The 13,051-nt window shown below is 42.4% G+C and overlaps 1 protein-coding gene across 1 annotated transcript in view; it reads left to right on the top strand.

The window, feature by feature from the left end:
• Nucleotides 1–9,813, top strand: part of UBALD2 (UBA like domain containing 2) — a 28,717-nt gene extending 18,904 nt beyond the window's left edge. The window contains exon 3 of the mRNA XM_015818901.1: nucleotides 9,402–9,813. Within this exon, the coding sequence (XP_015674387.1) occupies nucleotides 9,402–9,722 (321 nt within the window). The 3' untranslated portion in view covers nucleotides 9,723–9,813. The remainder of the gene's footprint in view (nucleotides 1–9,401) is intronic.
• Nucleotides 9,814–13,051: the final 3,238 nt, after the last annotated feature.

Here is a 13,051-nt window from a genome sequence, read left to right as displayed (position 1 = left end):
TGGTTCTCAACCTGTGGGTCGGGACCCCATTTGGGGTCGATCGACCATTTCACGGGGGTCGCCAAGCAAGGCTGTCCGCCATTTTTTTTGTCCGCCATTTTTTCCCCTTTTCCAGCGGGCGCCTTACCTCCCTTGGGCTGGGCCAGCTGGTGGTTGGCCTGCTCCGTCTCTGCCACTTGCCAGCTACGCCTCGGCCGGTGCAGGGGGCGGAACCACGCATGCGCGGTGCTCCCGGGCAGGGGAAGTCCTCGACTTACGACCAGTTGGGTAGTCCTCGACTTACGACCGGTTTAGTCCTCGACTTATGACCGGTTTAGTCCTCGACTTACGACCGGTTGGGGTCGCGGCATTAAAAAGGTTGAGAACCACTGATTTAAATCAATTTGATTTAAATCATAATTTTTAAAGAGCAATTGTCATCTCTGTCCTGCAATGGCTTCCCCTCTGACCTGCGGTTGACTCACCGACAGTCCCATTCACTTTAATGGGATGGCTGGTGATGTGGCAGTGACACAACAAGGTGAAGGATGTGGTGGGCAACAGGTGAGTGGATGCCCGCTAACAGGCGCTGCCATGATGGATCTGAAATGATAGGTGCTCTTTAAATGTAAGAACTCATTCTTGCTGGTAGTTAGAATCTTTAATATTATTATTTGCAAACAAAATGAAGGTTTCCTATTTAGAATAATAAGCTGTCAGGTTAGTAAAACAGCGATATCAGAACCGATTTTAGGTTAATGGGTTAATCACACATAGTTGGAGAACTACTCAAATTCTTTTATTTAACTAAAACACTTAGAGCCTGGTACAGATGTCATACGGTTTGTAGTGTACATAGATTTGCAAAACAATGGGATAAAGGAATATTCCTGAACTTTGTTTTATGCTTTATCTCATGGTTACTGTGAAATTGTGTGAATGCATCAATGCAGTGCATGTTATCTCAGCTTGCAGAGCTTGGATTCATTGAATGAGTTTACCAAAAATGTAAATATTGCAGAACATGTAACCTCATACTATATAACTAAGCTCCATTTTGCTGAATAAACTAAAATTATTAATGTATCTTAAATAGAAAACTATATTTAGGTAGATTTTTACTCCGAAAGCATTTTATTAAAGTAAATTTCATAAAAAAAAATCCAATTTATTATTTTTTTTAATTGATTTTTTATTATTTTTTTTAAAAATCATCGATTATTATCCACCCTGGGTGCTAAGGTATGAAGGTAATGTAAAATGTTAGATCATTGAATCATTTATCCACAGGAGATCTAAGAGCTCCCCCCCCCCCAGTCATTAGTCTCCCAGGATGTTTGGATTATTGATACCTCTCAGAATTCTTAGGCAACTTTTGATCAGTGGAATCTTTAGTTGGAACACAAATGGTGGGACACCAACTTGTGAGAATTGGGTCCTATGCATAGAGCAGTGATGGCGAACCTTTTAGAGACCGAGTGCCCAAACTGCAACAAAAAACCCACTTATGCATCGTCGGGTGCCAGGTGCCCATTGGGTAGGTGTGGCCCATTGGGTGGGTGTGACTGCAGTGGTAACGGCAGACTGGGTGGGACTAAAAAGTTCAATCAATCAATTACAACTTTGCAAGATATTTTTTTTCCCCACAAGAAGTTGAAATTGACTGATTGAACCTTTTTTTTTTTCACACGGCGGCAGAGGCCTAAAGCAAAAAGGTTTTATAAAACCCAGCTGAAGGCCTAGGACTGGGGCGACGGCGCATGTGCCCATAGAGAGGGCTCTGAGTGCCACCTCTGGCACCCGTGCCGTAGGTTTGCCACCACTGGTATAGAGTTTAGGTATATTGTGGCTAACTGAGTTCTGCTTTGAAACAATATAGTTTGTCTAATGCTTTCACAAGAGGTCTTTTGGTGATCCACTACCATCATTCATTAGTTCCACAGCAGTATTTAAACAAATGTTAAGGTTGCAATTAAGCTTCATCACACAGGGTATTCGATCAATATTCTTTTTTCTACCGTACTCGTGTCATTATTCTCAATAATGTACAATTATTTTGTAATGTTAACATGGCAGGGGGACATGGTTAGATGCAGAATGGAATCACATCCTATGGCCTGATGTAAAAAGAACCCTCAACATCTCCTTTAATGAGCCTGTGCTTATAATGACGGGAACATTGGAGAAAAACAGCTTGGATGGACGGACAACTGGTTATGAGACAGAGGGCGGGGAGAGAGGAATTGAGATTGATTTGATGAATAAAAAATGAATGTGTGTGGTCTGGATCAAAATGCTAGGTTTGGGTATACAACTTCGAAAGAAAGTTAGAAAGAGAATGTACAATGTATAAGGACTCTGTGAAGCACCACATGTAAAATTGGTGCTGGAAGAAGTAGGTCAGTTGAAATTACTTGCTTTAAGGCAAATTTCTCTAAACCTCCCAAAATATTTGATTAGTTTTTTCATGGATTTTCACCTGAAAGTATGAGGATTTTAATTTTTTAGAAAACTACTAGCAATTCCAGTCTCCTTTAAGTTTATAAATACGTTGATTATCTCCACAGCCTGAAGCTAGATCAGTATGACAATTCTTCCTTTACATTATGCATGGGCAATCCTTGGATCATATACCCTCCCTTCCCAGTAACACACCAACCATAGTCTTAGAACTGTGCTGCTAAACTGATGGATTGATTATGTGCCATCAAGTTGTTTTCAGTTCCTAGTGACTGTGTAGATAGATGACAAAATGGCTGGTTTCTCATGGCACATTTTTCCTATGAGTGAGTGAGTGAGTGAGTGAGTGAGTGAGTGAGTGAGTGAGTGAGTGAGTGAATGAATGAATGAATGAATGAGGGAATACACACACACACACACACACACGTACACACACCATGCATATATCTAAGCTTGGGGAATCCCAGGGTTTTCAGAAGTCTAGAACAAGTTAATGCAAAATCTGAATTCAGGATACTTCTGGTAGTGAGGAACAGGGTGACTAATCCCAGAACACACCTATTGAAGAAAAAGTTACACCCTGAAATGTTTTATATGACCAAGGACACAAAATATGAAGACTTTTTTATATACTGTCAGCTGATGGAAAGCTGTAGTAGCTGTTACTCAACTGGATGGCAGGCGAATGAGCGCCAGTCTATAAGCTTAATTCATGAAAGGATGTACGGTTCCCCAGCTTGTGTATAGAAATGATTATAGAGAACATTTGCTAAGTAAATGAAAACATACAGAAGCCATTCCCATGGTATGAAGAAATCTTTGGAAAGACAGTGCTGGACTGGTTGACAAGAGTTGCTGTTTAGGAAATACACTGTTGTGTAAATAAATGGGTACATCTCATTATTCAGGTGCATCATAATGGGTGAGCAAGGTTTAATATGCATACATTATTGGCAGGCTTTCAGTCTCTTGGCTGGAAGAGTTTCAGGGAGTGTTTTTTTTTAATAGGGTTATGGAATGGGCACACTTGTTCTCCTGTACACCACTGAATGTAAATGACTGGTGAGCATATAAGTCCACTGACTTTTCAACCTGTTTCATTTTATAGGAGGAATTAGGGTAATGCATGGGGTACAGTGATTTGGTACAGTCCTTCTGTGTCTGTCCTCTAACCCAATAGATTCAGCTTATGTAGTTAAGTACCCAGAATGAAATGGTAGTTCTCCAGCACTGGAGATGGATAATCCACCAATGGATTTAGACTGTATTCCTGCTCAATCAGATCAAGTCAGCCAAAGTTGCCACGCCCGTCCTAGACCATAGAGATCCCAGTCTTGACTTGATCTCCCCATGGACAGTCGTATAACTTTGGCTCTTAGGCAGGTACAGTTTCTGATGATGTTACCTAGTTTGGGTAATGAAACGTCTGCAAGAAAGCAATCAAGCTCAGAGAGCACTATGGACCTCTCATTACAACCCTGAGCTACAAATATTCTCCTTTATTAGCAAACTGGTTGGGGGAGAGAGAGGATTTCATTTATAAAAAGAAAAAGACAATTAGGAAACGGAATACAGCAGGTCTACGTTCATCCTCAAAACAAAGGGATAGCTTGAGCCTAGGGATGGTGTGTGTGTGTGTGTGTGTGTGTGTGTGTGTGTGTGTGTGAATTTCACCCAGCAAGGAGGCTAGATGGTACCACTGAGAACAATAAGCATGTTGTGTAACAGATGTAGACTGGGAGGCCTCCATCTTTGATGTTTCAAGTTGATGCACCTCTGACTGAGGTCTTGAATGTAGCTTTTTAAAGACAGGGAAAGAGCATTGAAGGCTCTGAACACTTGCCAGGATGGCATCTGAACACTTGCCAGCTGTGCCATCAGAACAGCAGAATGTTTCTAAAACACTGTTGAACTACCCAGTTAGAATGTAGCGTGAAAAGCATGGTCCTCCCAAAGAGTTTGAGCGAAGGCATTAAATCCTGAGATGGGAGCATTCTGGAGGAATCTGCTCAATGCTGGAGGGGAAGGCAAGGGGAGCGTTCAGATGAGGCTTTTTTGGTCCTGAACCAGAAAATTATAACCACCTTTTGCTTCCACTCCTTGATTAATAATTCTTAACATGTTTTTATTGTACATTTATCAACATTCAGAGTAGATTTGTACTCTTGTGCTTTCAGCAGCCTTAAAGCATCTTCTTATTTTGGGTGTATTTTTAACAACCCACTCTCAATCTTTCGGAATGACACTTTTATCATTAATTGATTGTCCAGGTTGCTAACCTTTTTTTAGAACTAAATTTAGAAGGGAAGGTCCGGACCACCCCAGTTGTTGAATTCATCAGAATTTCTGTAGCCGCAAGAGTGTCTTTTTAGTAAAAGGGTTCCTCAAGAGAGCATCTAAGTATAGTAGTAGGACGAAATTGGAGTGTGGACAAAACAGAAAATCTTTTCTTTGAAAGCTGAACCGATTGTACTACAGAAATTCTGCTGAGCTCTTTTGGATTAGCTGCAGTTCAACTGGAAAAAAAAACTGGACTCTTGGTTGTTTTAGCAGCTAGCAGAAGTAACATTTAGCAAACTGATTTTACAGGACAAATAGAATAAGATGGTGGGTGTCAGTCCCTCTTCACATGATTCGTTCACTACCCTACCTCCACCATCTTCTCAGGGTCTTGCCTTCCCAGCTGTGGCTGATATTTCCCAAGAAAACCCCCTCCTCCTCCACCACAGAACTTATTTTCAGAACAAAAATGTTTGAATTGGTTCCTGTGTGTGCACCGAAACACCAGAGACCACATGATTTGGTTTGGGTTAAACTATGCAAAACTTACTGTTTAATTCACCGATTGGGTCACAAGGGAAGAGTTTTGCGCAGTCCTAGATGCAATGAAGATACCGTATGATAGGCAGAAAAATGGATGGGGCAATTAATTGGGAGTGTTTCATTATATGCATAATTCCAAACACCATCGTATCTTGCAGTTTCTTATCTCTCAGAAGTATCATTTCTTTTTGAGCTAGATGGGAACAGACTCGATTAATCAAGAAGTGTGTCACTGTAGCACCCAGGGCCAGAAGGGATGCTAATGAGATATAATAATAGTGCAAGGGCAAGTCTAGGAATTCCCCCTCCCCCTAAGTGGAACCTGGTTATGATACAGCCTACAAGAGGGCAGCCTTCCACATAGGAAAATATAAGTGCCCTGGTAAGAGAGAGTTTACTCATTGGTAATGCCCATGACTGTAAGTCACCAGTTCTACTGTACTTATTTGTGTCTAGTGGAAATTATGCAAAGTGCATGCATTAATGCTCATTTGCATACTTTGCTTTGATGGCATAGTATATGGGACTCTTTTTTTTTTCATTTGGAATTATGTCAACAGTTGTGGGTCTGTGAAAATTTGCAGTAGAATTTACCTGTACGCTTTTCCTTGTGGCTAAAACATTTCTGTGATTTGTAATCCGTAGAAATTTCATCAGTTCTGTCCAGTTGCGGAAGACACTTACCTTTAACTTCCACTGACTAACCAGCTTCAGAAACACCTGCAATTTATTTATAAACTGGGCAGCAATACTTAACTCTCCTCTAATGCTTGATTATATATTCATTAGAATCTAGCTTTAGTGTGAATACTTTTGCCGTCAATCCCTCTTGCCTCCCTTATTCATTATAGAGAGTTTCAGGCTTCTTTCAAATTGAAGCTTTAATCTTAAACTTTCTTGCCATAAAAGTCAGGCTTGAGAGAAAGCTGGTTTTCTCCTCCTTCAGCAGAAGAGTAACTCTGTCTTTTGGAAACCCTGCTTGAATCTGTCTCAGGTAAAGGAGCAATATGTGCCTTTTAGTGCTTGGGCTGCTCTTTGCTGACTATTCATAACTCCAGGCTTGTGAAAAGCATTCATGAGATTGCTCTTATATTAATTAAGTGGAAGGTTTTACCGCTTTGATCAGAATTAGATTGGTCAAGGGGACCAAAAAAAAAAAGGTTGATAGGTTAAGCCCCAGTGGTGGCGAAAACCTATGGCACGTGTGCCAAAGGCGGCACTCAGAGCCCTTTCTGTGGGCACGTGTGCCGTCGCCCCGGCCCCACCTCCCCCCACAGCCCCCTCCTCACCAGCAGCCCCCCTCCCAGAGGAGAGTCGCCCCCGAGCGTGGCCCACGCAGAGCAGCGCAGCCAAGGGCATGGCAGCCAGGCAGCGGGGAAAAGACTCTGCCCTCGTACCCTGTCGCATGCAGTTGATGATGCGGGGCGTGGGTGTAGGGCATGGCCACCATGGCACTGCTGGTCCGCCTGGGCGATCTGTGTGGAGGTGGTGAGTGGCCGGGCGGGTGGGGGTGGGGTGGGGCAAAGCGGGGCGGGGGCGGTTTTTGGGCACTCGGTCTCTAAAAGGTTCGCCATCACTGGGCTAAGCTGTTAGCTCTTCTACTGGTTTAAATAAGTGCTGCTTGCTCTTCCCTATTATCGATGCTGTAACATAGCCTGATATTCTTTCCTGCTGTTAATTTTCCTTTCCTTTAAATTGTGCTTCTCAGGAAGAATGCTTAGATGATAAACCTAGCAAGTTATTAGCCATCAAGTAGAGCCAGTAGACAAACATCTATTAATTTCTGAATTGCTGCTGCTGCTATCTTCTACAGACAAGAGATAACCTCCTCGTTTGGGAATATGGGAGATCCACAGTTAGTGTCTCCTTTCTCTCTTCCTTGTTCACCCAGGGAACTGTAGGAGACAAACCACATCCTACACCACAAAAAGCACCTTGCCAAATTAGGGATTAGGCTAATTTAACCACAAATAAGATAAAGGGCAACTCACAGGCTAGTTCAGGGATAAGCAACCTTGGCTCTTTTATGACTCGTGGACTTCAACTCCCAGCAACAATTCCATGCTGGCTCAGGAATTCTGGGAGTTGAAGTCCACGAGTCATAAAAGAGGCAAGGTTGCCTACCCCTGGGCTAGTTGAATCAGTCTTAAAAAAAATGTTCTACCCATTTACTGACTATCCCATCCTTTGCTTTGCTTATCAAAAATACACATGGGCAGGATCCATTGCCACCCGTCCAAGCAGTGCTAATATGGGCTGTCCCTTTAAAATCATTTTCAGCATCTACCTTTTTAATTAGGGTGGGAAAAGAGTAATGAAAAGAATGGTGTAAGAACTTAGCTTTTACTGTTATGCTTATTTGGGGTTCAGTTTCCACTAACAAATGTGAAATACGTAATAGAGGATGGTGGTCACACTGGATTGATTTTAACATGAAACAGAAAGTTATAACTCTGTTCACTTGAGTTAGATGTAAAAGGTTAAAAGAAAAGAGTTTGTTCTTCAATTTCCATTAAAAAAAAATCCTAGGTTTGAGTTCTGGAGTCCAGCCTTTGTTGTTTTGACCGGCTTAGTTGAGCTAGAACAGGGGTGTCAAACTGCCGGCCCGCGGGCCAGATGCATCTNGGTGGGGGTGGGGTGGGGCAAAGCGGGGCGGGGGCGGTTTTTGGGCACTCGGTCTCTAAAAGGTTCGCCATCACTGGGCTAAGCTGTTAGCTCTTCTACTGGTTTAAATAAGTGCTGCTTGCTCTTCCCTATTATCGATGCTGTAACATAGCCTGATATTCTTTCCTGCTGTTAATTTTCCTTTCCTTTAAATCAGTGTTTCTCAACCTTGACAATTTTAAGGCATGTGGACTTCAACTCCCAGAATTCCACAGCCAGCAATGCTGGCTGTGGAATTCTGGGAGTTGAAGTCCACATGCCTTAAAATTGTCAAGGTTGAGAAACACTGCTTTAAATTGTGCTTCTCAGGAAGAATGCTTAGATGATAAACCTAGCAAGTTATTAGCCATCAAGTAGAGCCAGTTTATGACAAACATCTATTAATTTCTGAATTGCTGCTGCTGCTATCTTCTACAGACAAGAGATAACCTCCTCGTTTCGGAATATGGGAGATCCACAGTGTCTCCTTTCTCTCTTCCTTTTTCACCCAGGGAACTGTAGGAGACAAACCACATCATACACCACAAAAAGCACCTTGCCAAATTAGGGATTAGGCTAATTTAACCACAAATAAGATAAAGGGCAACTCACAGGCTAGTTCAGGGATAAGCAACCTTGGCTCTTTTATGACTCGTGGACTTCAACTCCTAGCAACAATTCCATGCTGGCTCAGGAATTCTGGGAGTTGAAGTCCACGGGTCATAAAAGAGCCAAGGTTGCCTACCCCTGGGCTAGTTGAATCAGTCTTTAAAAAAATGTTCTACCCATTTACTGACTATCCCATCCTTTGCTTTGCTTATCAAAAATACACATGGGCAGGATCCATCGCCACCCGTCCAAGCAGTGCTAATATGGGCTGTCCCTTTAAAATCATTTTCAGCATCTACCTTTTTAATTAGGGTGGGAAAAGAGTAATGAAAAGAATGGTGTAAGAACTTAGCTTTTACTGTTATGCTTATTTGGGGTTCAGTTTCCACTAACAAATGTGAAATACGTAATAGAGGATGGTGGTCACACTGGATTGGAAAATTGTACTTTGTCTTTCAATATTGAGACAAGTGAACTCAATCTACATTTTCCAATTTTCTTTTCTCAAACAAGAAGTTAAAGGTAATTTTTTTTTAGGATCCAAACTCAAGACCTCAGGTCGGAAACAACAAAACTGGCCGAATCAACTCGATCTTGTCCCCACAGTTTGACGGCCGGGCGCCCGGTCTACGTAGACGTGGAAGCGGCACCCACCCCAGTTCCGGCAAGGGGGAAAAAGTCACGACATGTCACGTGATGCAGCGAGTTTGACACCCCTGAGCTAAAAGATATCATGTGTTTGGCAAGAGAAAACTACTGAATCTTCAGAGAGTTGTTGGGACTAGTTTTAAATACTGTTTCTTATTGCCCTGAATGTGCCATACTGGTACCATGTTGATCAAGTGATGGAATCCTTAATTATAACTCTGTTCTTCTGTCTTCTTCAGATGTGTACACCCAGCAATACTCCAGCCACGCCACCCAACTTCCCAGACGCTCTAGCAATGTTTTCCAAGCTGCGGACTTCAGAGAATCTCCAGAGCAGCAATAGTCCCATTACGTCCATGGCATGTTCTCCTCCAGGGAGCTTCAGCCCTTTCTGGGCCTCTTCGCCTCCCAACCACCAACCTGCCTGGATCCCTCCTTCATCACCCACCAGCCACAATCTCCACCATCATCTTCATCATCAGCAGCCCATGTGGCCTCCTGTGTCTCAGCCAGCACCCCCCCAGCAGAAAGCCATGGCAGCAATAGATGGCCAGAGATAAGACTTAACCTTTTTGAAATGGGAAAGAAGATGGGGCAAGGGGGGGGGAGAAGAGGATATGGCAAATCTGAGGCACGGGAAAATGGGAGGGGGCATTTTTTTTTTCTCTGAAGATCGCACTGGAATATTTTATAGTTTGTTTTTTTTTTAAATTGATGATATGTCATCAGTTTTATCCCCATGATCCTTTTCTTCTTTTTTTCTTCTTTTTCTTCCCCTATCCGCTCTTCAGGAGAGTTAATAACTGGTCTCTTCTCTTTTTTTAAAAAGAAAAAAAATATATATAACTATAATATATAAATATATAAATATATCTAATGTATATACATCACAGATGAAAGCAACGTAATTGCAAAGATCCAGGTGGTATTCTAAGAACGCTGCTTGGAAAGAGAGGCAGCTGCGTTGAAAACAGAATAAAGGTGCCTCCCTTGAAACATGTAGGGTGTGTGTGGGTGGGGGGGCTCAAAAATTTGGGGCTCTCTTGTTTTTGTTGTCCTCTTCTTTTCCCGTTGGTTCCCGGGGATGGGGCAATACCTGTAGCAGCTAGAGGGTTGAGGGGCCTTGGGAAAAGAGTCATTGAAGGAAGCCATTCCTCCAAAGTTGTAGCTGCCCTTGTCCTTGTGTGAAGAGACCAGGGCTGGAAGATGTTGCAGCTGAGACACGGGCACTTCAGAGGCCTATTTGGCAGAAGATTATCTGCTGAAAGAATCTAGCCTCCCCTCTCCCATCAAAGGGGGGGGGGTGATTTTTGTTGTTAATTTTATGCGGCAGAGGCTGCTCCACAGACTTTTTCTGTAGGCCACAGAGGAGAATCTGGAAAGAAAGAATGAAATAGGGGCAAAAACGCCTCTGCTATTAGACAGTTTGGGGACTTTCCTCTTCAAACAGCATGTTGAGTTTGGCCCACAACTTTGTGTACATATAAGTCTATTTTTTTTGCTCTCATGCCTTGGGCAGGAATTAATATATGTGCACTCTTAACAAAATAATTTTGATAGCCAGCTTTTTCTCCCTGCGCAGGATGGATTTTTTGCCCCCTTGGTGGTGTTTTTTTTTTTTCTTTTAAGAAGGGGAAAGATGCTCTAATGTGAGTACAATTTTTTTATCCACACTCCCCCATTTTGGCCTATTGAAACTTTCATGATGGCTGCAACAGGTACATCCCAAATCACTGAAACTTGTATCTTACCATGAACTGAAATATCTTCTTTCCCTCCTTCCCTCCCTCCCTTCTTCTTGGAAAGAATTTCCCCCTTCAACTCTTCCGGCTGATTCCCTTTAAAAAGGACAATGTTTAAGCATTGGGGAGGCTCATCCAGAAGGGAAACAGCTTAATTTTTCAAAGGCATATGCACCACGGAGACACAAGCTATTACAGAAGATGGATCTGTTGAAGGAAGGCTCCTGAACGCTCCCTTCAATCCAGTGGCAGGCCAAGAGTTGAGGTTCTACATTTTTTAGGTTTTAAAATCAGAATCTTGCTTAAACAGGTTGAAGGTTTTTTATTAATTTAAAAATAAAAAAAAACACTTTTTTAATCTGACTGGTCCTTGTTTTTTGTCCTTTCAATTAATTGTTGCTGGAGATCCTCAGCATAAAAATAGACGACGTCTCTCAAGTCTCATAATTAAGCATTTATAAGAAGGCAACATGTCACATTGCAACTGCTGGCTGAGTTTGTGCAGATAAGCCAACAGTTGTCAGTATTATATTTGCATTCTGCCAGAATTACTATTGCATTGCAGAATTATTTTTTTTATAAAAAAAACAACACTTTGATGCCATGTTCTTTAGCCTAAGCAGTTTAACAGAGCAGTCCGCCCAGGAAGTATCAGGAAGAGCTAATGGTAGAGAAACTGCATAACCAAGAGGGCCAGAGGGAGGGGTGGCACTTTGCCCTTGTTGAGTTGTTGGGTTTTTTTTTTTCTTTTTCTTTTAAAAAGTTTCCTGTGGTTCCACCAGGAAACAATATATGCCACCTCCAGAGCTGACATAATTCTTTCCCCAGGGTCTAGAATGACATCTCGTAGTGATTGAGAGCTTCCCTTAGCAAAGGGTGCAGGGGGTGCTTTAAACTTCCTGGAGTATTAAAAAACTAATTTCACCCTTAAAACCACCGTTTCGTCCTACCCACATCACTCAAAGAAGAAAGTTGGGTTTGACAGTTTCAGCTTCATCCCTCAGGGAGTACTTTGGCTACAATGTAGAGGGACAACATATCTGCATCCATATGTTATCAGTTGTCTACCTCTGACTGAAAGGAATCTTCTGTCTTTTCAGACCAGTGGCATCTCAGCAATTCTGAGAGGGTATGAATAGTGCTGTCAAACCAGCTGCCTTCACAGCGGTGGCCAATCACAAAATGTCTTTGTAATGGAAAGCAAAAAAGCTTTTGAGTTACCATCTCCCATTTCCCCCCCCCCTACCATTTTTTAAACAATCCTTGTGGGAATTAGGTGGGGCCCAGAAGCATAGTTGAAAGTGCAGGTTATGCTTGAGCTGTTGCTTTTGAGTGTGCCAGCTTCCTGTACATTACTTTTAATTCTAATGATTTAAAATTTGGTAAAGAAGGGATTTTGGCAAGTGCCAAGGATCTTGTTGGCAGGCAGATTGTTCTCCCCAGGCAGCCTGTTGATGTCCAGAGGTGATAACGTTAGAATAAGATGAGAAGAGCCAGGTTCAGCCATGGAGCTACTCAGCCAAAGCTGAATTTCAGTAGTAATGTTAGCATTTTGCCTAATCACCTTATGTCAGTTGAAAGTTGATTTTGATTACCTGGATTTAGCACAAAAGCCTGACAACATGGGTTCAAAGGCAGCAGTAATAGCTGAATGAACCAGAGCAAAGCCTTGATTCTCAACTCTGCTGGTCTGTGGCTTGAAATGAATGCTATCAACAGTGAGCTCATCATGTAGGCCAAGGAGGCTGAAAGCTGTAGCTTGTCTAAAATGTGTTTGTAGCATCTGCTGTCCATATGCTTCAAGGGAAAGGTTTTGCGACATAACACGGGGCAGAAAGGACTATTTTCTGTAATTGCATATTTGTTGACATGCTTATTGAGTTACATACTCTGATGTACATTTTTCACTTGTTCCGTAATTCAGACTAGGATTATGGGCATGAGAGAGTGGTAATGTGCTCAGAGGTATCTTCTCTAATTCATGGTTTGCTTCTCATACCAAAGACCATACTGAACTTATATGGCTTCCCACCCACAACAGAGAGCTCTGATTGTGCAAACTGAAGATCTTCTGCCTTGTTGGGTACAGAACAGCTACCAGGGTGTTACAAGCAGTTAGACTGACTTGAATAACCCGGTTTCTTCTG

Source organism: Protobothrops mucrosquamatus, unplaced genomic scaffold, assembly GCF_001527695.2.
Source record: "Protobothrops mucrosquamatus isolate PMUCROS unplaced genomic scaffold, P.Mucros_1.0 scaffold815, whole genome shotgun sequence".
In the NCBI taxonomy this organism is placed as follows: Eukaryota; Metazoa; Chordata; class Lepidosauria; order Squamata; family Viperidae; genus Protobothrops; species Protobothrops mucrosquamatus.
Note: the sequence above shows the minus strand (reverse complement) of the source record. Positions and strands in the feature narration are given on the sequence as shown.